The 26,764-nt window shown below is 47.2% G+C and overlaps 1 protein-coding gene across 2 annotated transcripts in view; it reads right to left on the reverse strand.

Moving 5' to 3' along the window:
* Positions 1 to 26,764, reverse strand: part of LOC115400966 (transcription factor COE3) — a 112,460-nt gene that overhangs the window by 15,633 nt on the left and 70,063 nt on the right. Inside the window, exons 7-11 of one of the 2 annotated variants that reach the window (XM_030109067.1) lie at positions 22,416 to 22,497; positions 22,219 to 22,336; positions 18,361 to 18,491; positions 17,879 to 18,005; positions 5,482 to 5,570 (exon numbers count right to left, since the gene is read on the reverse strand). In XM_030109067.1, coding sequence (XP_029964927.1) covers positions 5,482 to 5,570; positions 17,879 to 18,005; positions 18,361 to 18,491; positions 22,219 to 22,336; positions 22,416 to 22,497 — 547 coding nt within the window. Of the gene's footprint in view, positions 1 to 5,481; positions 5,571 to 17,878; positions 18,006 to 18,360; positions 18,495 to 22,218; positions 22,337 to 22,415; positions 22,498 to 26,764 lie in introns of both variants that reach the window. The other variant, XM_030109059.1, reaches the window with a different exon arrangement.

Genomic DNA, 26,764 nt, shown 5'->3' on the forward strand with positions numbered 1-26,764 from the left:
AAGAGATCTTGTTGTGTGAATAATATCCTGATGTCGCTCGCTGCTCACTTTATAAACATATTCGAGATATAATCTAGCAGAGCGTCTCGCTCTCCAACCTAAAAACCTGAAAGAGAGAAAATCCTCTGGCGGGCTCAGCCGGCCTCGCCGCCCTCGCCCTTCTTCTGTCCATCCCTTGACATATTCCTCCTTTTTCTCCCCCTTCGCTTCTTGCCCCCACCCACCCCTATTTTCTTCCATTGGTTTCAAGGGGCTTAATTACGGGGGGCCGGCTCCGTGGTTGAGGAGGTGCGAGGCGAACGGGGATCAGCATGACCCTGGAGGAGAAGCCATCAGACAGCGGCCTTAACAATGATAAATCACCCAGAGCACAGCTACAGATACAGCCGCCGCCCCGCTGATCTCTATAAAATATGGATGGACCTGCAGGAGGAGGAGGAGGAGGAGGAGGAGGAGGAGCAGGAGGAGCAGGAGGAGGAGGCCGCATCGCGCCGGATCTCCAGATTAGCGGTTATCAGGCGCGGGGCTATTCTAATGATGTGGGACACGGCGCGGGGTTAATTCCATTCAGCGGCGGCCGATTGAAATTCAGCTCATGAATCGGACGGAGCTCATTATTCTCAATGAACAGCGGAAATCTGCTCATTCATGAAGTGGGCCCGAATTAAGACTCCCCGAACGGGCCGCTGGCGCCCCGCGGGTCCGGACGGGGGTCAGCCATCAGAGCTGGGGGGTGCGGCGCGACACGGCGGACACGCTGAGGCTGCATCGTACGGGTCGCTACGCACACACACACACACACACCTCGAGTGCCTCAATCATTGTTAAAAATGGGTTCAATAACTCAGATACGCCGCTGACCTGAAGAGCAGCTCATCTGGATCGTTATCAAAAGCAGATCGTAAAAACTGGAATGTTCTGATAATGTTGGGAAATATTTGCTTCAGAATTTGAATAAATGGATTCAATGCTGTCCGAGGTTAATGATCTCCACAGTTCTCAGCCTGGATAGACTCATTTTAGGTGAAAATAATATTAAAGTTTTAAAGTGTAACTTGAAGCTAAAGTGCATTTAGCATTGGAAACAGTGACTTCCTTTCTATTTCTAAGTCTCTCTGCTGAACCAGGCTGCGCTGTTAGTTTTTTGCAGATTTTTGTGCAAAGGGAAGATGTTTAGTTTAAGGATAGACCAATTATATAGGCCGATATTGGGCTTTTTTCTAATAATCGGCATCAGCCTTTTTTTCCACCGATAGCCGATAAAATAAATTTATTTAAAAACGTGCTCTTTAGATCATATATACCGCCGTCTCTCTCTCTGCCTGAAGTCACGACTCTGGGCTGTGTAACAATGTCCCACCCACAGCTACATTTTGACGGCAAAATGTTCATTTTTACTGCGAATGAATATCGGTTCGACATATCGGTTATCGGTTTCCGTAAGTACCAATAATCGGCATCGGCCCTAAAAAAGTCATATCGGTCGATCCTTAGTTTAGTTTAGTTCAGCTGTGTGAAGATATGCCAGCAGCTTCCCTCTTTCTAAAGTTTGCTCCCGTCTCGCTCCAGTTTTCCTCCTCTCAGCTGACATGAGCTCTGGTTTTTCCTCTCGCCACTCTTCGGGCTGAGGTTAACGCCATCAGCCCCGCTCAACGCTCCCACAATCCTCCACCTACGACGAATCAATCTGCGGCGCCGGCCCGTGCAGATGTCTCCCTCCATCGCGGCGAGCGGCGGCTGCAGGTGAAACCCAAGGAGAAGTGACAGGCCGGTTTAACCCGCCGCCGCTCGGTCGCCGTCCCGTCACCTCGCCCAGCGCCGCTTTTCCTCCCTGATTCCAAAGCGTCCGGGAGGGGGAAACGGCGGCGGCGTATTGAGTTTTCTTTGAATAAATAAATATTTAACAGACAGATGGAGGCGAGCGGGAGGAGGAGGGTGTTTGACGTTCCACTCTGGCTGCAAATCAGGCCATCAAAGGTCCAGACAATACACGCTCACTATTAGTATCAATTTACAAATAAACTGCTTTTTTGGTGACTGGATCTCCGATGTCAGATTTTGATAAATGGTTTCAATTTGGCAGCTGCTTTGGAGTGTCAGAGTCCATCTGACGCCGGCGCCGGCCGCCGCCGCCGCCGGCTGCCTCTGAGAATCTGCCTCAGTTAGCGTCCTCGCAGCCGGCTGCAGCCGCGATAATCTCTTCATACTAACAGGACACCTGACGGCTGCTCGCTCCGTGTGTGTGTGTGTGTGTGTGTGTGTGTGTGTGTGTGTGTGTGTGTGTGTGTGTGTGTGTGAGAGAGAGAGTGTGTAAACACTGATGTTTTCTGCTCAGATCTTAAAGGAGCCGAATTGTGTTTCCATATCAAGCAAGTTCAATCAACTTTTTATTACTTTTCTTTTCTTCTCCACATAAACTTGAAATGAATCTTTTAAAATCTTGCTTCACAAACAGAGACTCATATAAAAGCTAAATTGTTTTTATAATGGTTAATGCTCAGAAATAAAAACAAATGACAATCATTCAACATTAACTAGTCTAGACGGTGTGCTGAAAGAAAGAAAGCAGTTCAGAGTGAAGATGAAGAATTGAGCTGATTAAAGAGGAAAACCTTTTTTAATGTGACTAACAGTGGAGCAAAACCAGTTAAAACAGTGGAGAATTAGAGCAGAACCAGTAGAACCAAAAGAGTCTAGGCTGAGAAACCAGTCCAGATCCAGAGAACTGACTGAGACCACAGGCGGTTCAGAGGAGATCCAGCCGGAGCCCCAAAGCCAGAATCAAAGCCAGTGTGAAGCTCCACTAAAAGCAGTTCAGAACCAGAATAACAATCCAGACCAAGCATGAGTCCAAACCAGTCCGGGATCAGACCCAATCCGCACAGAGCAGCATTGAAACCAGAGCAGAACCAGGACCTGTCTGTAAAGAACAGACTGCTTACCTGACCTACTGGTCTGGCTGCGAAGTAAAACCAGTTCACGATCAAAAACTACTGAAAGCCCAGACAGGTCCAGGAGCAGCTCAACAGCCGAAGCTCAGAGCCAGGTAAACATCACAACGTGAAAACTGCTCAGAAAAGTTCTAGTTTAGTCCAGAACCAGCGGTTCAACGATCTGAAGGGGACACAGGTGGAGTGGTTCAAAGTCTTCCAGGCCAGCAGAAACCAGCAGAGACCAGCAGCATCCAGGAGAATCCAGCAGAATCCAGGAGAATCCAGCAGAGCCTCCCGGTGTTTCTGAACTTCATCCTCAACTCCTGACTCTCAGTCTAAAAACCTCATTGATCACGTCCACCTGGGACGTCTCACTGAGCTTCAGAAACCTTCAGGAGGCTCCAGAAACTTTACAAAAATCTGCAGAAACCCTCAGAAACTTTCAGATAGCTTTAGAAAATATTGGAATGCTGCAAAAACTGCCAGAATCCTGCAGAAAGCATCAGAAACTTTCAGAACGCTTCAGAAATTAGCACAAACCTTAAGATTCAGAAGGCTTCATAGAGTTTCTGAAACCTGCAGAAAGATTCAGAAACTTTCCAAAACTCCCAGAAAGATTCAGAAACTCTGAGAAAGATTCAGAAACTTTCTGACACCTGCAGAAAGCTTCAGTAAGCTTCGGAAACTTTGTGAAACCTGTGGAACACTTCAGAAACTTTCAGAATGCTTCAGAACTTTATGAAGCCTTCAGTAAGCTTTAGACACTTTCTGAAATGTGCTGAAAGCTTTAGAAATGTTCACAAAGCTCCAGAAATCTGCAGCAACCTTTGTAAACTTTTAGTAAAGTTCAGAAAGCTTCAGAGGGCTGCCTTAAGGAAGCCCCAGACAGTTTCAGAAACCTGCAGAGAGCTTCAGCCCTCAGTGATGTGGAGCAGAAAGCCTCTGAATTCTGCAGATGCGGCTGCAGATGTGGAGTTTCAGACAGACGATGCAAAAAGCTGCAAAATCAGTCAGTTGAACCTGCTTCAGCAGTTTCTTTAAAGGAGCTCTGTGTTTCTTCCAGCCTGATCTTTACTGAGGAACCTGCAGAGATCCTGAGCAGAAAACAGGAAACAGCAGCTGATTCACATCTTTCACTCACTACAAACGGCTAAGAAAGTTCTGTTACATTTTAAGATGTGAAATCACTCCGTTTTAACAATTTATCACTCAACAAATCTCCAAACAGCACAAATTGCTTTTTACGACTGTTAGGATTATTTTTGCCAAACCTGAAAGCGCATCATGTCATGAGCAATTTGTAAATAACTCACACTAAAGATGATTTACTAAAAGAGTTTGACATTTCAGCTCGATCATAAAACTTTAGAGCCAGTTAGATCCTAAACTCATTTACAGTGTGAGGTTTTATCATTTTATCATTCAGGTGTCTTCCTGCTCTCCGTCCTCTCCCTGCATGTTATTGTGAGGGGAATAAACTGTCCTTTCACAGTTTTTCAAACGTGAAAATTCAATTTGGAACACCCTTCATCCATTCACCACATCATCCAATCAGCATCCTAAGATCATCAATACCTGATTTGATCACAGACGGTTATTTAAAGCATTTTAATTTCTCCATTTTTGGGATTCTTGGAGACATTTTTCACATTATTTCACAGAGAAGTCATTTTGCAAAAACACTGAATCAGATTTCACAAAGTGTTCATGGAACCTTAGTTCAGTTTGGTCCAACATCGTCTCAACGTTTAATATTTACAAGTATTTCCAAACACGAGACCTGCAGTTTACAGCCGGTTCACTCCACAGCCAGCAGCAGGGATGATGTGACAGTTACCAAACATGGCTTCCGGTCTGATAAAGGGTCACATTTTTTAAAGCTCCTGGTAAACAAATTAAAAAAAAAACCCGCACAGAGAGAACATGCAAACTCCACACAAAAATACCACTAAGCCAGACTCAAACCAGAGACCCTCTGCTGGTGCAGTACCGCTGCTAACCACTTTTCCCCACAGCGGGCTGATTTATTTCTGGGAGAAGCTGATCTGACACCAGTTTCCGTGCTTTTCAAACAGAAACAGACATTTCTTACAAATCCAGCCTGATCAGCCGCGTCGTCCCGGCTCTCCAGCGCCGTGCCAGCGACTCGCCGCCCTCCCGCCCGCCAGCGCCGAGGAAACAAAACTCGGCGGCGGCGGTGGAGGGATTTGCTCCCATAAACAGCTGTTTCCTGTTTGAAGGCTCAGAAACAATCTGGCCCGCTGGCAGCGAGCGCAGCCAAGAGCTCGCCGAGCAGAACCAACAAATCCAATCAGGCGGCTCCAGTTCGGTCCTGCGCCACATTCAACACCTCCAGGAGCCTCCGGCTCCGGCAGGGCAGGTGGTCCTCGCCGTCCACGCCGGGACCGCCGGCCCTGCAGCGCCTCATCGGCCGCAACCCACATTAATTAAAGAAGCCCGTTAGCGGCAGCGCTGACTGACAGTTGCATTCTGGGTAATATGCTGCTCCTCATCCCACCTCCGACCTCTGAGCTGCACCTGGACTGACCTTAGGTAACCTCTCGGGGTCTCCGGGGTGGCGAGGGATGACCTTCTGTAACCTCTGGAAGCCGTAGTCGATGGTGGGCTCGTTCAAGGCTGCAGGAGGGAGAGAGAGAGAGAAAACGAGGGAAATAAACCTTTCAGCCTCACTCTGGTTCATCATGTGCCCCTTTCTCTGCTCTTATTCTCTTTTTATGGTGATTTTGTGTCTGTTTATGGTCATTGTGTTGGTCTATGGGGAGGACGGGGGTCAGGCAGGTGATTCGGACGCCCCCTGCTCATCTCCTCAGTCACTCATGTTGGATCCACAAAGGGAGGCAGGTCCTGGAAGCGTAAGGTTCATCATGTTTTAAGAGTTTTTCAGGAACTCTTTGCCTTGACTTACTGACATGATCGTGGACACAAAGCGTCTGAGAAGAGATTTCAGTTTTCCAGTTTTCTTCATGAAAGACTGAAGAGCTTGAAGCGTGATGGAGGCTCAGGCTAGGTTCACGTCCCGGCGCCTCACACACACACACACACACACACACACACACACACACACACACACACACACACACACACACACACACACACACACACACACCCACACTTCCTCAGCCCTCTGTGTGATCTCCAGCTTCTCCCTGTAGCTTCTCATTAGCGCTGAGCGCTAACGCACGGGGCGAGCGAGCAGCCCGTCTGCTCATCTCTCTCCCTCTCTCTCTCTTATCTCCGCTGCTGTTTATTTATTAAGCACGAGACCTCACACTCCACCTCTCCTCTCCCTCCGTCGCTAATTCAATCCCACCTCCCCTCAGCCGAGCCCTTTCTCTCTTTCCTTTTCTTTTCCACGCATTCACCTCCACAAACAATCTGCCTCCCTCCTCCTCTTCGTCCTCCGAGCGGAGCAGAGCCGCAGAAACACCCGGAAATGAGTTCGGGGAGATACTTCTCCATAATCAAGCCCATTAATCATAAAAGGCTGTCAAATTTGACTTTGGGGACAATTTGTCAGCCGATCTTGCCCACTCCGCTTTTGTCACCGTTGGCTCTTGTATCCTGTAAGGATGATTGACACACCAAATGCCGCTGAGTAGAATAGCTAGTTTGCGCTAATATGCATAACCGCGGGTTTCATGAATAAGAATAAGGCTGCGATACGGCGGCACAGAGGGGTCTCCTTCAAAGGGCCCCGCCGCCGTTTGTCGCCGGCGCTGCAAATAGATGTTATTACCATTATAACAATATTTGTTTTCTTTCCCCGGGAATGGGCGACCGCGAGCTGCTAAATCAAATTTGTCGGAGCCCGTTTCAAGCGGCGGCGGAGGAGAAAAGAGGGCTTTCAAGGCTGCGACTGGGGTGGGGAAGATATCTGAAGGGTGACAGAGCGCTGAGGGACGAGGCCCTCGCCGCTGCCATGTTGGATTCCTTTGGCGAGAGGAAGCAGACTGCGGCCCTGAATACATTACCTCCGCCTGCTGCCGCCGCCGCCGCCGCAAGCCCGGGCTCATTGTGGGATCCCGGGGAGACTTTTTGGGTGGATGCAGCGGAGCAGCGCGGGATGAATGGAGATAATGCAGCGAGACGACTGCAGCAGCAATCAGCGGCGAATCCCAAACCGGATCCTCTCCCGACGCCGCGAACATACAGCGCAACTTATAGAACAAGAGCCAGGCTCGACGGGAGCCGCTGCAATTGAATAAAAACCCATTTACACTCGGAGAGGAGGAGGAGGAGGCGGAGGAGGTGGAGGTGCGATGTTCAACTCTTCATCTGCATCACAATTTACTTTGATTTCCAAAGCGGTGGAAGGATAAAGACGCAGAGGCAGACCTGCACAGCTGCTCTCCTGTAATATGATGCATAAGCTAAGTTAGCTGAATCCGATCTGCATCTGGGCGTCGCTGTTGATCCTAAACCCGACTGGAACCTCCATCTGTGCCCTACACCAACGCCACCTCTCACCCTGTCAACGCATGACATGTCTGAACAAATACCGACTGGTCAGAGCGTCAGAACGAGTCAAACAGATACAAACGAACGACATGCTAAGCTTCTCCTCCATTCTGGCTCTCACTGGGAAGCCCATCAAAATAGATCAGATTATCCCGATGAGCCAATCAGACGCCAGCGATTCCTCCGGCGTTGTGAAGAACGATGCGTTTCAGGCATCATGTTGTTTCCCGGCTGAAGCGCGTGAATCCATGAATGAGACGGAGGCGGCGGCGGCTCCCACCGCAGATGGAGGATGACACCAAGATGGAGGTTTTTAATGAACCTCTGGACAGACTCGACTCCCTCCCCGTCCCTCCCCTCCCACTGCAGAAATTAAGTCCATTACTTCTCCTTATTAAAATCCGGCTGCCCTTTGACCCCAGCGCCCCATTGGCTGCCTGCAGGGCTCCCGCTTCTCCTCCCGGCCAATCGATAGCGGCTGCCTCCCCGCAAAGAGCTGCAGTAATTGGAGAGCGGCGGCTGGCGGCGCGAACCCTGACCCCCCCCCCCCTCGGCTGGCCCGGCTCCCCTCCGCCGCCTCCCCCGCCCCACGCATTACACCGCCCATATGAAGACAGATTGCCTGATTTAGTGTAAACATATGCTGCAATTCCAGGCATCAGTGCCACTTTCTCCATCGTAATTTGTATTGATTTTTCTCCTCTGCTCTTCTTTGTGTGCGAGGAGGCCGCTGCCGTCGCTCTCTGCTGCTGTCTGAGCCCTTTTATAAAGCCGAGAGCGAGCGCGGGCAGATAATTCAGAGGTGAGAGCAGGCAGAGGGCCATTCTTTATATATTTAATCAAGTATTTATCGCTCTGCCTCTCTGCTCGCGCTGTGAGAGTGATCAAACGGCTGGTCGGCGTCCCGTTGAGCGGCGCGCTCCGTTATTAGGTGGCTAAGTGACTGAGGAAAGGGAGGAGGAGGAGGAGGACGAAGGGCGGGTTCGCTGGTGACATGTTGGAGTTATTCCTGGACAGCAGAGGAGAAGAGCAGCTCCTGTCGCCTCCAGAGAGGAAAGAGTGGAAGTGATTCAACATCGAACGGGTTCCAATGATCGACGACACCCAAACAACATCTGAGGCGTGGAACCGTCAGTTGGCCTGGTTCAGCTGCTCATTGGCTCTTATTCCTGACGTGATCGTAGCGTTTTTACTGAATTTCAACCGGTTTCAGTTCTAGATATCTTGGTTTCTAAAACATGTCCATAACATGACGATACAATACGATAGAACCGGCCTGGTGACTGCAGCGGACTGTGATATTGAGTTCATGTTCTCTCAGGTGAGGTGCGGTGAGGACGGCCGAGCGGGGGGTTGCTGTTGGATCAGCGGCTCCCCCTCTACAGGCTCGTTAGCGCTCTCCTCGGCTCCCACAATGCAGCGGGGCTCCACGCTCCACAGGAGCATGTACACATGTTTACATCGTCCTCCTCCAGCTGTTTACATTTATTTGCCTCCCGCTCTCGCTGTGAATCTGTTTTTCTACGCCGCTGCTCTGTACATATTTACCAGCCGGAGATGAAACCTGCACGTGAAGTCCCCCCGCCGCCCACCCCGCCGCCGCCTCGTTGTGATGGCCTTGTTGAAGGCGCAGTCATGTCCCCCGCCGGGCGGCCGGACTTTATGAGCGGCGGCGGCGGCCCTGCGTGGATTCTTCCTGTATCACACTTATCATTTCAAATAGATTCCATCTGACGCACCGGCCAGCGACTCCCCCAACGCCTCTCCAGTACGCACCGCAATCTCCCATCTCCCCCTCCGCCGCTTGATTGATGTGGGTCAGCGGCGGCGTTTGGCCCCGCCGCCCGCCGGTGGCCGCCGCTGATGAGCCCGGCCTGACAGATGTACGACACGCGGCGCCTGGAGTGGACGGCCTGATTTGTTTTGCTGCTTGTCAAGTGGCCAACTGGCGTCAGGCGCGGCGGCGGCGGCGGTGGCGGCCGCTGACAGGCTGCCATAACCCCGCCGCGCGGCCGCTCACCGGCTTATTGATCTGCCGCTTTAGCCCACCGACTTCAATTCATCACTCAGTCATCAGCGCAGAGACACGACAACAAACAGGAGGAAACAAGAAGGAGGAGACAACAAGCATGAAACGTGACAACAACGGAAGACAAGACGACAAACCAGAGGAAACAACAACAACAGGAGACGCGTCAATAAGGAGGAGACACACCACTACTGCTGGATTGATTTTCAATATCGTCAATCTGACTGCTTCGAAGCGTGTTTCTTTCCTTTGTGGCTTTTGTGGTGTTTAAGTGTTTATTTCCTGGTTTCCGGATTGTTTTCTTGTTTTTGGCCCCAGTTCTTGACTGGATTTAAATGGGTGTGTTTTCCTGCCGTACTGAAGGTATATGTGGTCAAACGGATTCTCCTACTAGGAGTGGATTTTGTTTAAGCAGGTTTCTTTACTGCTTTATTGAGCTTTTTGAGCTTCTGTTTCAGCCCTCGGCTCAGAAGTAGTTAAACTACGTTTTGACTGGTTCCTGGTTTTCCTCCTGTTACTCATACAGTTTAGATGCTTTAAGAAGATTTCAAAGTGTTTTGGAGTCTTTAGTTAAGTGTAGTTTCACTGGGTTTATTCTGGCTTCTTTTCAGTGGTTGATTTTCCAGTTTTTTACTTTTTCAGTGTTTAATAATTATATTGACACTGATTTCAAACCCCTTTTTGGTCTGCATATTTAAAAATGGTCTGATTTTTTGTTTTTTGGGAATAAAAATTGAACTTCACAAGTCAGACTTTGAGAAAACTTGAGAACAATTGAAAACAATTTTCTCAAACCAATTTCAGATGTATTTTAACTTTTCTTAAACAATTATAATTTCATTCTTTTAATTGAAAAGGTTAAGATTCATTATGATGTTGAAAAAAAAAACAGTTCCATTTGTGAGATGATGGGAATTTACTTCACTTTACTGTACTCGCTGCCGATGATAAAACTCTTGAATTGTGACGGTGTGTGTTCAGCTTCTGCTTTCAAAAAGCTGCTCTTAAGAGTCTTGATGCTAATTCATGCGTTGCATTAATTCTTTAACATTAAATTTTCTGACTTAGCATTAAGTTAAAACACTGGAGGCAGTAAACAGCTTTCAGCGTGTCGGTTATACACTCACAGTGCTTGTGCAGCAGATATTTACACGGATGTGCTTTTCACACTGAATCCTGATGTTTCTATGAAACTTGAAAAAAAATCCAGTTCCTTAAGTGAAGCTGCAATTTGTAAAAATCCAAAATCTTCAAAAGCTCACAAGTCCTCAGATAACACGAACACCACTTAAAGTTAAACACTGGCTCTGATCGCTGTCTGGAGGTTTGATTTTGACTAAATGAGGAAAAATAAGTCTGACTGAAGATGTATGTGCTGATCAGGCCTCCTCACATCTGAGGTATCCTCACCGTGGCGCCTGCTGGGACTCGGAGACAGAACAACACCCACTTCCCTTCTGCTTCCTCCTCCGAGAGCCGCCGCTGACGCAACGCCCCCTGTGATTAGAGCCGACATCCGCCCAGATCCAGCATGTTAATCAGCGAATAATTACCTCCCTGTGATGAGCGCCGAGCGCCGGGGCCGACGGGAGGAGGAACAGTGCCTTAAAGAAATAGGCCCCCCACCTGAGAAGTTATTATTTTCTGGAGTAGCGGTCGAAAATGCCCCCGCAGAAGCGGCTAATTACCCGACATTAGTTCCACAGGTCCCCGTTGTGTAAGTGGAGCGGCGCCGCGGTGCTCTTTGATATCTGAAACATCTCTGCTGAGAGTCGGAGATTCCCCCGGCGGAGGGCACAATTCTGCTGTCTATTAAAAGACGACAGCCGAGCGGAGATCAAAGGCGAGCGCCGGGCCCCGACACGGCTCCTGTTGTGTCAACACGGCTGTGTGATCAGCTGCATGTTACCAGCACGCCTGCTGGCGCGTCGCACGCCGCTGCCGCCGGCCTCCGAACAAGACGTTTTGCCACAAACGCAACTTCCGGCCAAGCGTACGTCTCTAAAGCCTCCTGCAGGTGAACGCACGTCACCAACACACTCGACAAACTCCGGGAAAATCAGGTGCTCCCAAACACGTCACACGCCACCTACTATAACATAAAATTAATAGAAAACACATTCATATCCTTGTCAATACACACCTGAAACATTATTTCACAATAAGACAGTTGATCTCATCCTCGCACGCACTCAGATTAATTGATTATCAGTTATTATTGTTCTCTCGGTCCCCTCGCCGTCTCTCCGGGGACCTGAGCCGTCTGTCAATCACAGTTTAAAGTTCATGAAATTTCTATGAGCATCGATCGCAGCGCAGGCGAGTGGAGAGGAGGGCGAGGGTGTTAGTGACTCCACTGATTGATCCAGTGTCTCGCTTTGAATTTCTCCCCTCACTTCAACCTCTGCGCCGACAACAAATCACCGCGCCGACAAGCTGAGCTGCAGGTACGACTCCTTAAATCCTCAGGTTTCCGTCAAGTATCTGACACTGTTCACACACATCAGGCGGATGAAACACTGACTAAACCGGGGCAACAACTACATATCCACCACCTATTATCCGTTGAACGCTCTATATGCTGACAGTATTTCCAACTGAGGAGAGTTTCAGAGGCAGAGGTTTCTAACCTGGGGTCTGGCAGCAGTTTGGAGTTGGATCAGAAGTCAGAGAAATCAAAGGGGGGCTCTGCTCTTAGGTTGTCAAATTCTATATTAAAGAAAACCAGAACTATACATTTGAAGATACCAGTGTTTGTCTTTACGTTCATGTTTCGAGGGAAGCTTTGTCAGAACAGTTTGGGTGGAGGCGTCCAAGCAAAACCATGTGAATCACGGCCATCAGGTGCTTTTAATCAAGAAAAAGTTCTTTATAAGTTTTTGAACTGTCTGAGCATCACAGAAGCAACAAACATTGTGTTTAATGTGGGTGATCTGAGTATTCACAGCTGTTCTGGAGATATGGAGAGCAGAAGGAAGCTGACTCCTGTGTTTGCTTGACCTTGTATTAAACCACTTCAGCTGTCTCAACATGCTTTACAGGACCAGTCACATTCACCCATGAGTGTAAACACGCAGACCTCACCATGTCCAGGCTGGAGAACCGATGAGGCCTGGATGTTTTTCATTGCTCTGGACTCAGACTCTCTTTCAGGTTTGTTCCTCCTCTCTTGGAAACACGTGGAGAACATCAGTGGATCATCGGCATCAGTGAGGGTCTGAGGATCCGTTACTGAGAGTCAAAGCTTCAGAACTTCAAAACTTCCTGAACAGGAGAAAAGGAGGTGGATGCTCTCCCTCTGTCTCTCTCCCTCCATCCCTCTTTTCCTCCCCCTCTTCTCCTCACAGCTGAAGCTCCGTTCACTAATTGACTTCTGAATTTTTATTGTTTAATTACTGTCACAGTAACACATGGAGGCAATTATGTGCAGCGGGCTCGGGATCGGCTTACAGCAGCTGAAGGAAACAAAGGCAGGAGGAGGCCAGCGCTCGTCTTTTACGGCTCCACTCAGAGCCGCGTTCAGAGGACCGAGCGCTCGTCTCTGAGAGCATAACTCACACTTGGAAACTTGCAGTAAAGCCCGAAAAAAAAGCAACTCAAGTGTCACTTTTCTGTCTATTCTCTTCATTCCCGTTCGCCTTGTTTTTATTGTTGGGTAAATGATGTTGTCATCCACCTTATGACAGTAATTTGAATTACTGCAGTTAATTAGGACAGATTCAGCCTTGATGTTGAGCTGTAAAACGAGTGGCTTTGTTTCATTTTCACTGATTGTCTCTTTATCGTTACTAAGTATTCAATCTATTTTTTATCACTTTTTTTTTAAAGAAATTAAAAAATTTAATCATCAGATCAGCTCTTGAATCTAATTTCACTTTGGTCGTATGTTCATGGTGGTTACACTCATGTCTGTTTCACATTTTTACTTTATTTATGTTGTTTGTTGATATGATTGGTTTTTGTTATTTTTTTATGTTCAGTTGGTTGAATAATTGCTTTGTGATTCGCTGATTGGCCGGCCAGTTGATTGGTTACTTTTTTACTTGGTTGGAGGGTTATTCGGTTGGTTGGTTAACAGTTAGCTGGATGGTTTTTTTTCATTTGGTCAGTCAGTCAGTCGGGTTGTTGGTCGGTCAGTTGGATGGCTGGTTGGTTGGTGGGTTGGTGGGTGGGTTGGTTGGTCAGTCGGTTTGTTGGTTGTTGGGTTGGATAGTCGGTCAGTCGGTTGGTTGGTTGATTAGACGTTTGGCTGGTTTGTTGGTAAGTCGATCGGTTGGTTGTTCCGTTGGATGGTTGGCTGGTTGGTTGGTTGGCTGCTTAGTCAGTCAGTTTGTCAGTTCTTACATCAGTCTGCTTGTTCATTGGCAGGTATTTCAGGTGGTTGGTTGGTTGGTTGTTAGGTTGGTTGGTTGGTTGGTTGGTTGGTTGGTCTGTTATTAAATCAATTTTCTTGTATGTTGGCAGGCAGTTCAGTAGGTTAGTTTATTGGCTGTTTGGTTTAGCTTGTTTGGTTTACCGTTTCTTTATGTGATAGTCGTTAGTTGGTAAGTCAGTGAACAATCCAGATCAGTAGTTCAGTTGTTTGGCTCACTGGTTTGTTGGACAGACTCGTTGGTGAATAATTGAAGTCGTTCAAACCTTGTTTGAACTGGAAATGAAGCTTTTCTGAACCTTAAAACCTGTTAACACTTCCTGCTCGACGGCAGCAAAAGTTTGTATAACTGCAGGGTTGTGATGTTGACCTTTGACCTCTCACTCGTCAGAGGAGGAAAAGGAGGATGATAAAAGAAGAGGAGGAGGAGGAGGAGGAGGAGGAGGAGGAGGAGGAGGAGTAAACGGGAGCTTGATCATCCGCCCAGCAGCTCTGAGGCAAAGTGAGGAGGGCGGCACTAAATCAGCAGAGGTTTGACCTCTGTGTCTGCAGGAAAACACTGAATCCAGCGAGCTCTTTAGTTATTTCAGCAAAACAATTATGTGTTTAAGTGGAGTGGAATTTATTTGCAGAGCTGCTTAATCTCAGCAACGTCCCCGAGGGAGATGAACACAGCCCACACAGGAAAAACCAGCAGAGACGCAGAAACAGCAGAGAGGAGAGCCACATGTCCGGGTTTATCTGCCAGTCCGGCTCAGCCTGGGCTACAGATACCAGCTTTACAAGATTAACACAAGAGGTGAGTGTGTGGGTTCTGACACTCACTGCTTGACAGCCACAGTCCTCTGAGGAGACATTTAAAACCCGGGCTGGAGGTACGTTAACCGAGCCGCTGCACTGAGGAGCACGCAAATGAATATCCCTGCTTCCCAAACTGACCTGAAATCAGTCAAATCTGCATGAGAGACCAGCATCAACACGGCGAGAGGGAAACACTCCGAAACGCTGCAGAACTTCGGAGAGGATTACATTACTGCATCACACAAAACAAAAATACTAAACCTATAAAACACTCAGAAAAGCACCAGCTTGCAGGAAGTCCTACGAAACTGCAACATCAAGGAAAACACAAAAGCACAGAGGCTGCAGAAAACTCCCAAAACTGAAAGAAATGGAAAATCTGCTAACTTTATGAGCCCGAATACTACAATTGTATCGCAAACACACACACACACACACACACACACACACACACACACACACACACACACACACACACACACACACACACTACAGCCCAGCAAAAATAATACAGAAACCTGTACAACAAAAAACACTACAGTAACAACTCAAAACTAACAATAATATTTATAAACTGCAAATAAACAGAGTCAAAAACTCCAATAGAACAACACAAAGACTCACAGTTAGCGAGGCAGAAACACGAAATAAGATAAACCTGGACTAAAGAAACATGACAAAACTTTAAGACAATTAAAGATCCCAAAAGAAAAAAAACAAACAAACAAAAAAACATCATCCTGCAACCAATGAAAAGTAACCTCTGAGTGACTGGGTCCTGGGTCAGGGGTCAGGGTTAACCCTAACCCATAACCACGAGACGAGTCAGCAGACAGGCAGGAGCAGGAGGAGCAGGAGGAGGAAGAGGAGGAAGAAGAGCATGAGAAGGAAGAGGAAGAAGAGGATGAGGAGGAGCCTCCTCTCACTCTGTCATGTTTTCAACAAATCAAAGAAAAAAAACATTTCTCTCTTCTCCTCCATGGTATCCCTCTTCATTTTATTGGTCTTCCTCCTCTTCCTCCTAATGTTCCTCCTCCTCTCCTCCTCCTCCTCCTCCTCCTGAACTCATCCATCATCTCACCGTCTTCCTCCTCTCTCTGTTCTGTGACTCTGATTCCATCTTCACACTTTCTCTCCTCCCTTCAATCCCCTCTCACCCCCCCTCACCCTCTTTCTCCCCCTCAGGGGCTGCAGATCCCCAGGTGCAGCTGCAGGAGGATGAGGTAGGATGGGGGGAGGATGGGGGAGGGTGGGGGAGGGGAGAAGAGGGGGTTAAAATTAATGAGGGGAGCCTGGAGGTATTGACTTTCCTGGGAAAACACAGCTCTCTAAAAATCAGTGGACGAGCGTTGCAATAACTCAGCACCCATCGATCCCACAGCAGCGTCCTCACCCCTCCTCACCCGTCCACACCAGCCTCCCCCCACCTCCACCCCCACCCCTCCACATCAGTCCTCTCCCCAACTCACCCTCCTCACCATCCTCACCCCACGGGCCAAATTGATCTGTGCATCACAAGCTACAAGTCTCACCCAAAAGCCTCACCCAGCCACCTCCCCCAGGGGCCTCATCCAGCTGAGACCACAGAGAAACGACAGAAAATCACAAAATTATAGAAAAGAAACAGAAAAACTACCAAAAAAAATTCTAAGACTAATAACACTGAAACCTTAACAAAAAAAAAAATGTGTATATATATATATATATATATATATATATATATATATATATATATATATATGTATGTATTAAAAAAATTAAAACTGCAACAATGAATTTGAAAAAAGTACAACGTGTTATACTTTAGAAATGAATAGGCTCTAACCTTATAAAAGCAACTTAACTAAAGCTGTACACTGGATTAATCTTTAATTACATTCTGGAAATGACATTAAAAACATTTGCACATGTGGAGCAAGCAATAATGTAGTAATACTAGCCATTTTTAATGGAATGAATTCAAAAACATAACTTATGAATAATGTAATAACACAGCCAAATATTAAGAATTCTGTACATTATGTATCTTTAATGAATGAAAGTGAAGACTGAACCCAAATCTATTCTTGTTCTTGACAAATGGGATCTGATCTGAAAAAATATCTTTTTCCCTAAGGAATTTAATATGTATGTATGTGTGTATGTATATATATATATATATATATATATATATATATATATATATATATATATATATATATATATATATATATATATATATATATATGTATATATATATATTACATTTTCGAAGATAATTCTTTGAACTTCAATAATGCAATACTTGATCACATTTTAATGTTGAAATTTGTTTAAAATGATGACATTATAGATAGTTATTCAGTTTTAAGCCGTTAATGTTACATATATGAAATAAATTTGACTTTTTTTCGTAATTTCACTGGATTTGTGCTCAAAACTCAATCTTTTAGACATTATTACTCTTTAATGGCAGGAAGTGTGAGTTTCTCAGTAATGAAACGAAGGCCTGCAGAGGCCTGGAGGGATGATGTGATGAATGAGTGTTTGTTCTGAGTTAAGTTCTGTTTATCTGGATGTTCTGGCTCTTTCTGCCTCAGTCAAACGCCGCGGCTCTCAGCGTGAAGCTTCAGAGTGCTGCAGCAGGACGAGAGCGGAGCGCGGCGGACGGCGTGGCTCCTATCTGCAAATGGAATCGCAGATTAGCATAGCAAAAGGCCCGGGCGGCTTTGTGAGCGTCGCACCCTCCCGTCCACGCGGATAAAGCGCTGTTAGACAGAAAGCCCGAACACGCTCGCCTCTTTCACCGCCCGACGCCATGACATTTACTTATCGCACTAAACAGCCTCCATCTGACCTTTCTGCTACTTTGAATGACATCTGGATATTCTGCAGGAATAATCGGCGACAGTGAAGCAGCGATGTGAGGGAGCGATAAGAAGTCCTCGGACGTCTGACAAAGAGTCTGAAGGACGTCCTGAGAGGGGAGGAGGTGTTTACTTCACCTTCAGCGGGTGCCGCACACCACAACACACCTGATCCAGCGCTCAGAGCTCACCTGCGGCGTCGGAACCGCCGAGCATCCCCACCTGAGCGACGCTCAAACCCCCTGAACCCATAAAGGCCCCAAAATAAGTCCCAACATTTTGCAAAACTGCAAATTTCATGTAGCAAGTGAGACCAAAAAGGAAAATCTCAATATAAACTACATAATGATGTGGCCTGTTGTGGGGGCGTGGCCTGTGAAGGGCCTGTTGAGGAGGCGTGGCCTATGCCAGGTCTTACCAGTGTAGACGAAGCGTCCCGGCGCTCCTTTGCAGAACTGTTTGGACTTGTAGGACAGCGTGACCTCCACCACCCCGGGGATGTGGCGAGGCGGAGTCTGGACCCGGATGGCGTGAGGTGTGATGAGCTGCACGGAGAACAAACGCCACAAAACTAAAGTTAGGGACTTCAGTTTCAGTCTGTCACCGACTGAAAACCTGAAGAAACTGTAAAACCCATCACATGAAGACGGAACATTTCAACCACGAGGTCTTCAAACATCTTCAAGGATTAACGCTCGACTGACACTGCTCGGAAGCTAATTCAAGCCTCCAGGAGTTTTTACTGGTCAAAACAACACAGCAAAGGAAGGCAATGTTTTATAAAATAACTAAGCATCCTTATATTATATTTATTCTTGCATTTATGTTTTTTGTGCGGGAGGTTTGGAGAAAAACAATATTCCGGTGTGGAACAGAGAAAGATCGGGCGGCGCGTCTCACCTCGCTCCACACCAGCATGGTGCCGAACACCACCTGCAGGCCGTCGAAGAAGTTGTCCCCGATGAGGATGACGGTGGCTCCGCCGGTCGTCCAGCCCTCGCTGGGGCTGATGGCTTTGATGCAGGGCGTGGCTGCTTCGAGACACACGGGACAGCAGACGCGGGAGCCAGACAGTTAGAAACTAACATTTCACGGCACAGCAGAGGGAAAATACATCGGTCGGCGCAGACAGTCTGTATTTCTGCGAACGGCACTGCGTCCCTGTGAAGGTTTAAAAAGCTTTATCAATAAAGATGGATTGAATTAGACTGGAGGTAAAAGACGTGTGCCATTCTTTGACTGGGAGATAGAATGAGTTTGGATTAATTGATCAGATTTTTCCTGTTTGTGTTGTCAAACATTCACCCTGGAGAAGAAGTCCTGACCTCTGACCCTTCTATTTGTAGTTCATCAAATCTGGAGGTTAAGAATAAGAGGAGCAGAGTTTAACTAAACGTCTTCCTCCTCCCTCTCCTCCTCCTCCTCCTCCTGTTCTTTCTGTTGCCACAGCGATCGATAAACGCTCCACATAAACGGCGTCTCCTCCGCGACTAGACTGCAGCTCCGAGTCGGCCTTAACGGCCTCTTCCCGGACCGCCGGCCGCCTTCCGGAGACCGCCGGGCCAGTTCCGGTCAGGACTGTGACTCGGCTGAGCTCAGGTAGCATCAAGTTCTTCTTCTGGTCGTTTCTGGTCCCAGCAGAGTCTGAACTTCTGATTCGTGTTTGTGTTGATTCACAGAGAAGATTCCAACACATCCGGGCTCTGAGGCCTCCACAGTGACGGATTTAAAAACTCAGTGTCATTTTTTTCTGCACTCAGAATTTAAAGAGACATTTTTGCATCTTTTTTTCAATATTATGCATACAATTTGGCCTGATTTTTTTAAAAATGTATTATCTAATTTCTTTTTTAATATAAAACCAGGCCTTTTATTTAACAAACTAAAAGTTTTAAACTCTTATTTTTCTAAAATATTTACGGAACACAATTACAAATCATGTGCATTTCAAATTAAAATAAATCAAATTAAGCAAATCCAATTTAAAGAAAACATTCTGGAAATGTGACTGTTACATACACTGTTTAAAACTACATGATTAACTTGTGAAACGGGGAACAGCTTGAAGTGGCACTGATGTTTTGAATAAAGTTTTCCACTTGTGAGAAGGAAGAGGAGGAAAGAGAAGAGGAAGAAGACAAGATAAAGAGGAGGAGGAAAATGAGGAAGAGGCAGAACAAGAGAAGAAAGAAGAAGAAGAGGAAGAGGAAGAGGAGGAAGAGTCCTTCCTCATATGAATGGAGCACAGAGACGTGGAGCTTCTGGAGACAGATGTGGCTTCTTTTCATCATCTATGAATGCTTCCCCGTGTGTCTGAGATGAAAGAGGCCAGCGGCCGCCGTCGGCCCCCGTCAGCCCCCGTCAGCCCCCGTCGGCCCCCGTCGGCCCCGGCAGGACCCCTGCCCATGAATATGTGAGCGCGACGAGGCGCTCGCTCAGGTGACGAGCCGCGGCGTCTCAGCCTGATGACATATTAGTGTCAGGCAGCGTTTGGTTTACGTCTCCGGACGAGCCAGACGGGCTGGGTTGGTCGCGGAGGACGACACAATCAGAGTTGGGAAAGTTTGGACGCGGGAGAGCAGCTCACCTCGATTTCTCTCCCATCGCACACCTGAGCTGAGTAACACCACCCGTCTGGAGCTGCAAGTAGGTTAAATCAAACGATCCCCCCCTCATGGTTCTTGCAGAGGAACCACGAGGGCGGCCAAAGGAGGGAGGACATAGTTTCAGGAACTTTGTCAAACTCTATCACACATCCCAGACGGGTGGAGATAAGCACTGAAGATGATCTATTCACACAAAACTTTGTTAAACTTTTATATGAAGTTTTTTTTCTCACAACTTGAAATAGAGCTAAATGGGGACTATTTTCAACAACGGATTAATCAAATGTAGTTTCAAAGTTTATGTTAAAAATAACACAGAAGAATCATAGTTTTGTTATAAATGTACATTATTTTTTAATGCAAAGTGGTAACAAAGCTGCTTTAAAGTTTGTTTCACTCTACTGTACGTGCCGGAGGGGTGGAGCTTAGCCAGAACCTGGAGATAGGAGTCATTTGTCAGGTGTTTAAAGTAGGTTAAAGCTGCTCTCCTGCAGAAGCTTCAGCCTGGTGGAACGACAGAAGAGAAGTTGGGTGATGGAGCAGCGAGGACAGCTGACTGCTGGTGGCAAATTATTTAATGAGCTTGTTTTACTTTCCTGTACATCCCAGAGGGGTGGCGTGTGGCTTAAAGGACTAACTGACAACTGTCTGAGACTTCAAATAAAACTGTATGGCAGGGAAAGTTGCTTTAACCTACTTTAAAGATACTTCGACAAAGGCCTCGGTGTGCTAAGCCCCACCCACCCGGCGTTCGAGGTGAGTTAAAGTCTCTGCTGGTAAATCATCAAACTTAAAAGAGTTTGAGGGAAACGAGGCATGTGAGGGAGCGTGGGGGAAATGACTGTGATTACTGATGTGTTTAGGCCTCGAACATGAACATAACAAAAATACCTGGAAGAAAAGTGATCAGACTTTCCTGAACCTGAGCTCATCAGACTGATTTGATAAGCCCCGCCTGCCAGGTGTTTGAAGTAACTTAAATCAAGCTAACCACTAATAATATCGCAGTTAAAAAAGCCTCAAACCTTTGCAAAAACAGTTGATCAAAACTACATCATCTGTGATTGAGGCTTGAGAACAAGAGGGGACGGTTCACGGCTAACTGGTGGCAAACTATTAAAGGGCTTGCTTTACTTCGCTGGATCTCCCAGAGGGGTGGAGTTCAACACGCAGGACTAAGTGATGCACATTAGGAAGACAGAGTTATATAAGAGGCATTAAGTCAACTCTTCTCTAATCACTAATATCGTGTGACACTTTTCCTCAGCCTCCTTGTTCTAAGCTCCTCCCGCCTGGCGTTCAAAGTGGGACAAAACAAGCGGTTACGCCATCTCTGCTGGAAAAGCTTCAGATCTTTACCAGAGTCGAGGGGAATCAGTGGAGCGAATATGTTGGCTCGCCTGATCACGCTGTGAAATACGGCCCTTTAACTACTGTGAGCGCTTCTTTTATCGCCTCGGACGTGCCAGACGAGTGGGGTTTCCCAAAGAGGCCCGTATAGTGCGCAACAGGAACTTTGAACAATAACAAGTTCATTGGAAATAACTTTACTTTCACTCTTTTGAGGGCAATACTTCAGCTGGCACCGACTCCAAGTGTTACATTATGAACTCCACCCGCCTGGTGCTTGAAGCAGAGTGAAACAAACACGCTCTGGCAAAAAGGTGAAACCTTGGAGGAGAAAGAGAAGTGACGATCACAGAGTCCGACCTCATGAAAAATTACCACCTGTGAATGTTTGTTTTACACTTCTGCTCCTACCAGCAGGGTGGATTTTAAACCCGCCATTGGCCTGAAGCTCCGCCCCCTGGCGCCGTGCCGTGCTGACGTCACGGAGCGTTTTTTTTACGAGAGCGGCGTTAAACTTTACAGCTTCTGGGGAAGTTTCGACTCCAGTTTCCACGCGTCAGCTTTATGTGCCATCGAGGAGTTTCACGTATTCACTGGAAGAAGGGAGCGCTTGTTTGGCGTCGCCCCCTGGAGGAGGAGCGGGTCCAGGAGGAAGGAGGGAAATGAGGCAAGAGTCTAAATCTGAAGTGTTCACATTCAGTTTCCTCATTTCTGCCCACCTGAAAAAATCATGATAGTTCTGACCACTAGAGGTCGCCCTGAGTCCGATCTGGCGATTCTTTTTCTCTGAGAGAAGTCTTACCTTCAGAGGGGTCCAGGCGGCGGGCGCGGCGGCCATGTTTGGAGTTGTTGTGTACGAACATGTTGTCTGATACGGCTAACACGTGACCGTCCACGTTGACCGTGGTGGAAACCACCACCTGGAGGGGGGAGGCAGAGCGGGGGTCAGCGCCTGCACCCGGCCAAGGACTCGGAGCTCGGTCCTGATCGGGGTCTCACCTGGAACCGCCGCATGTCTCGAGGGTTCCCCGCATTTTTCAAACAGTTCTGATTGCACTTGAGGAAAAACTTCAGGAAGAATCTGCAGGAGGAAACGGAGAAGATGAGATCAGTGATGAGAGCAGGACCATCAGAATCATCAACAGCAGGCACGGGAACGAGAACTGGATCAGAAGAACCAGGTCTGGATCACTAAGGTTTGGACCCTCAGTCGACATCCATGCATGTTTCACCAGGACAAGACCTCCTCCACCCTTCCTCCTCCTCCCTCTCCTCCTCCTGCTCCTCTTTCCAGATGAAATTATCATTCTGCGCTGTCTTCATGAAGACATTCGACACTTCCTGCAGACTTATGGCGTCTCATTAGGAGCCTTTTGATTTTCCCTCCTCCGCCCCCCTCCCTCCACCTCCCCCTCCTCCTCGTCCCGTCGCTCTCGCCCGCCGCCTCCTGTTGATTTACGTCCATTTTTTCTCCAGCGAAGGAGTATTGATTGGGAATGGATATCAATGAGGATGGCTGGTAATAACCAGCAGCTCAGGCTGGGCGACAGTGGAGGGGGGGGTGGAGCGGGTGGGGGGTGGGGGTGAGTGGAGGGGATGGATTGCCACCTTAATGCATTTCCCACTGCCTTGTAATCTTTGCACATCCATCTCTCGGACCATCAGCCCCCCCCCCATCCTGCCCCCCCCACCTCCTCCTCCACCACCCCCCCCCCCCCCCCCTCCCCTCCCTCCCTGATCTGATGGAGCGCTGCCTTTTTAATTGCCACATTATCACAATAATAATCCGGGCAGTTAACAAGCGGCAAGGTCGCAGACAGACATGTCACATTAACCAGGGGATAACCTCCGCTCAGCTCCCACACCCTGTCGCCTCCTCGCTCCTCCGGAGCAAAGCATGCTGGGAGAGCAGTGCCGGGAGGGGAGGGGAGGGGCCGAACGGGGCTCGGGGAGGTCGGCATCGATTTCCACCTTCATAAGACAGTAACAATATCTTTAAAAACACACAGCGGGAGCTCAGGCTGCAGAGATTCACCTCAGAAACAAACTGTAACAAACTGAAAGACCAAAAGGCAAAATCTCCACGCACACTCAAACCATAGTGCACAGGATGTTCTACATATACCCAAAATTTACACATTCCTCTAAAAAACACTGTGCTAATCAATATCGACGTGAATGAAGACACGTCAACATGATCAGACACTCATAAAGGATTCAGAATGATTCAAATATTGCTTTTTTTGAACGACTGAATCTATCAAATCCTCTTCATCAATATCCATTCTAGCAGGATTTTACCAATGAAAAGGAGGAACTGTTTATTTATTTGATTCAAAAGCCACTGACCTGTGAATTCATCTTTTTAAAAGAGTTTTGTAATACAGTAGCAAATCTATACATGTCAACCAAATCAAAAATCTCAATCTTTCATTCATTCATTCATTTTCTGCCGCTTTATCCCTTTCGGGGGTCGCGGGTGGCTGGAGCCGATCTCAGCTGCTGTGGGCGAAGGCAGGGTACACCCTAGACACTTCGCCAGTCTGTCGCAGGGCTGACATATATAGACAAACAACCATTCACTCACACATTCATACCTAGGGGCAATTTAGGGTGATCAATTAACCTACCATAGGTAGGTTAAATCTCAATCTGTCAACAAAAAATTACCGCTGAATTGAGCTTTTAATCTGTAATGGAATAATTAATCCAATTCAGAAAAGCACCTGAAAACTGAAATCATGAAAATACAATAAACAGTTTTCCTCTTAAAGGACATAATTATTAAAACAGAGAGCGATTTGAATGTTTTTTGAATGTAGTTTTCCTGCAAGTGGATAAATCCAAAATGTTCTTTAATTTCCAGACTCAGCTAATTTCACACACACACGTCAGTTTGAGTGTCAAGTACCTTTGATTTTGATCTTTTAAAACCATGCAAAGGCCAAAAAAAAAAAAAAGAAAAAAATTGAGTCAAAGATGCTGATTCTTAAAGGACCTTGAAACAATTTGCATCCTAAAAACCAGTTTTTATATAAAATAACATATTGTGGGAGGACTGAAGCTTTAAAGAGATACAGAGAGGAGCAGAGGGATGGGCAGTGTGTGTGTGAGTGTGTGTGTGTGTGTGTGTGTGTGTGTGTGTGTGTGTGTGTGTGTGTGTGTATCGACTGAAAGCTGATCTGCTGCTCTGGAGGCTCTAATGCCCTTTATGGCAGTGAACAGAATAATATGGAGCTCCATTCAGATGATACTGAGTCCTTCAGAGAGCTGATATGGATCAATACGGATTGAATTAAAACGCAGCTGGAGACAAGACCAGGGGCTGACACACACACACACACACACACACACACACACACACACACACACAGTGTGCAGCCTCGTACAGTTTATCTGAACCGGCCTGTTTTTATGCGTCTGAATATTTACCCTGTCAGCTCCTCACAACCTTAAAAAAACGTGTCCTCATTAATGAGATTGATTGGCGTCGCACCTCTCAGAACGGTGTCAGTGAGTCTCACCGAGCAGAAACACCTCGCTCAGTTCGCCAGCCCGGCTTTGGCATACCTTGATAAATTGGTGCTGTTAGAAACAAGCGGAATTAACCACAAACAGCTTCTGTTTCAGGCGCGTTATCAAAGTATTGACTCAAAATACTGAGAAGTGTGATGCCGAAGGAAATTTAGAGACAGGCGGACTCTCAGAACAGCTCTGAACGCAGCTTTTACATGCAGATTCAAAAGAAATTATTATGTCCGATAAACATTTTGTAATGATAAACAGTTTATTTACATGTTTGGCTCTCATCAGCCCCACACACACACTACATGTCACAGGATTATGATTGAAGGACAGAGGTGAAACGTGGTTGGATGAGCTGGATGCAGCAGTAGAAGATGGATGATGTTTGAAACCTCATCTGGTGATTTAAAAGAAATACTGTTGCTGTTTGTAGCAGATTGTTTGTTCAGGACCATCTCATCATGAACATAACATTTCTCAACACCAGTCGAGTCACTTTCCAGGGAATTTTGGAAAACTTCCCATTTTCTGACTGGAAAGTTTCTACCTAACAGCATGCAGATCTTGTTTTTTTTTAAACACAGAAACAGTGAAATTCCCCACTTTTCTCAAGTTCATGAATCCAAAGTATTGGTCCTCCTTGAACTTCTCTACATTTGGTCATTTACCAACCACAATGCTATTTCATTTAAGTGACAGACTTACACAATGCACTGTATAATTGTGACTTTTTTAATGCAAATTAAAAACTCTACCACGCAAACGTTTTCCTGGGTCGATACTTCGTAAAGCCACTTGAGGCTGAAATCACAGCTGCAGCCCTGCTGGATGTTTCGACTGGCTGTCCTGCAGAAGGTGAACCTCCGCCTCAGACTCAAACAGATTTTCCTCCAAGATATTAGCTTCATTTGTCCCTTTTGTCTTTCTTAACTCTGAGCAGCCTCCCTGTCCTTCCTGAAGAGAAGCATCCCCACAGCATGATGCTGCCTCCGCCGTGCTTAACAGTGGGGACGGTGCGTTCAGGGACCTGTGCAGGGCGACAAACTGCAAACGACTTGTTTTTAACATTGGCGTTCCTCTTGTCAGCCGTCCACAAGGCCTCCGTCTGTGGAGTGCAGACTGAGAGCCGGCCAGTGTCTCTGCAGCTCGTCCAGATTTCCCAGGGGCCTCTGGGCTGCTTGTCTGATCAATGGCCTTCAGTTTCGATGGTTTGCAGTTGCGTGGTTCTCTGGTGAACGTCTGAGGCCTTCACACAACAGCTGGATTCATAGTGAGATTAGCTTCCTCACAGCTGGACTCCATTCACTAATGAAGTGACTCCTGGAGGCTCTCGCTTGTCCTGGATTTTATTTAGAGGGATCAGAGGAAAGGACGATCGATACTTTTGGAAGCAGCTAAACTGGATTGGATGAAGCGGCCTGACAGAGGGACGGGGAGCAGGCGGTGGGCCGGGTTACCAGGTTACACTGGAACTGACTGACTCCTCTCCTGAAAAATGAACCTCCTGCTCAGAGACACATTTCCAACACAGACGCTCTGGTTATGAGTCCGAGGAGGAGGAGGAGGAGACAGTGGAGCAGCCCATTGAAAACTTATTAAAACCTGATGAATAATGAAGCGGAGCGTACATCCCGAGCTCCGTCATTACCTCCCGTTCCCCCTCCTCCTCCTCCTCCTCCTCCTCCTCCTCCTCCAGCTCTTAAATCGCAGGTAAAGATAATGAGAGAGACGGAGTCTGTGGGTGTAAGCTGTCACCTCATTACACCCACCCACAATCAATTACAGCCGGAGCAGAGAGGAGCTGAAATCACTGCTGCCCTTCA

This window comes from Salarias fasciatus, chromosome 2 (genome assembly GCF_902148845.1).
Source record: "Salarias fasciatus chromosome 2, fSalaFa1.1, whole genome shotgun sequence".
Taxonomy (NCBI): domain Eukaryota; kingdom Metazoa; phylum Chordata; class Actinopteri; order Blenniiformes; family Blenniidae; genus Salarias; species Salarias fasciatus.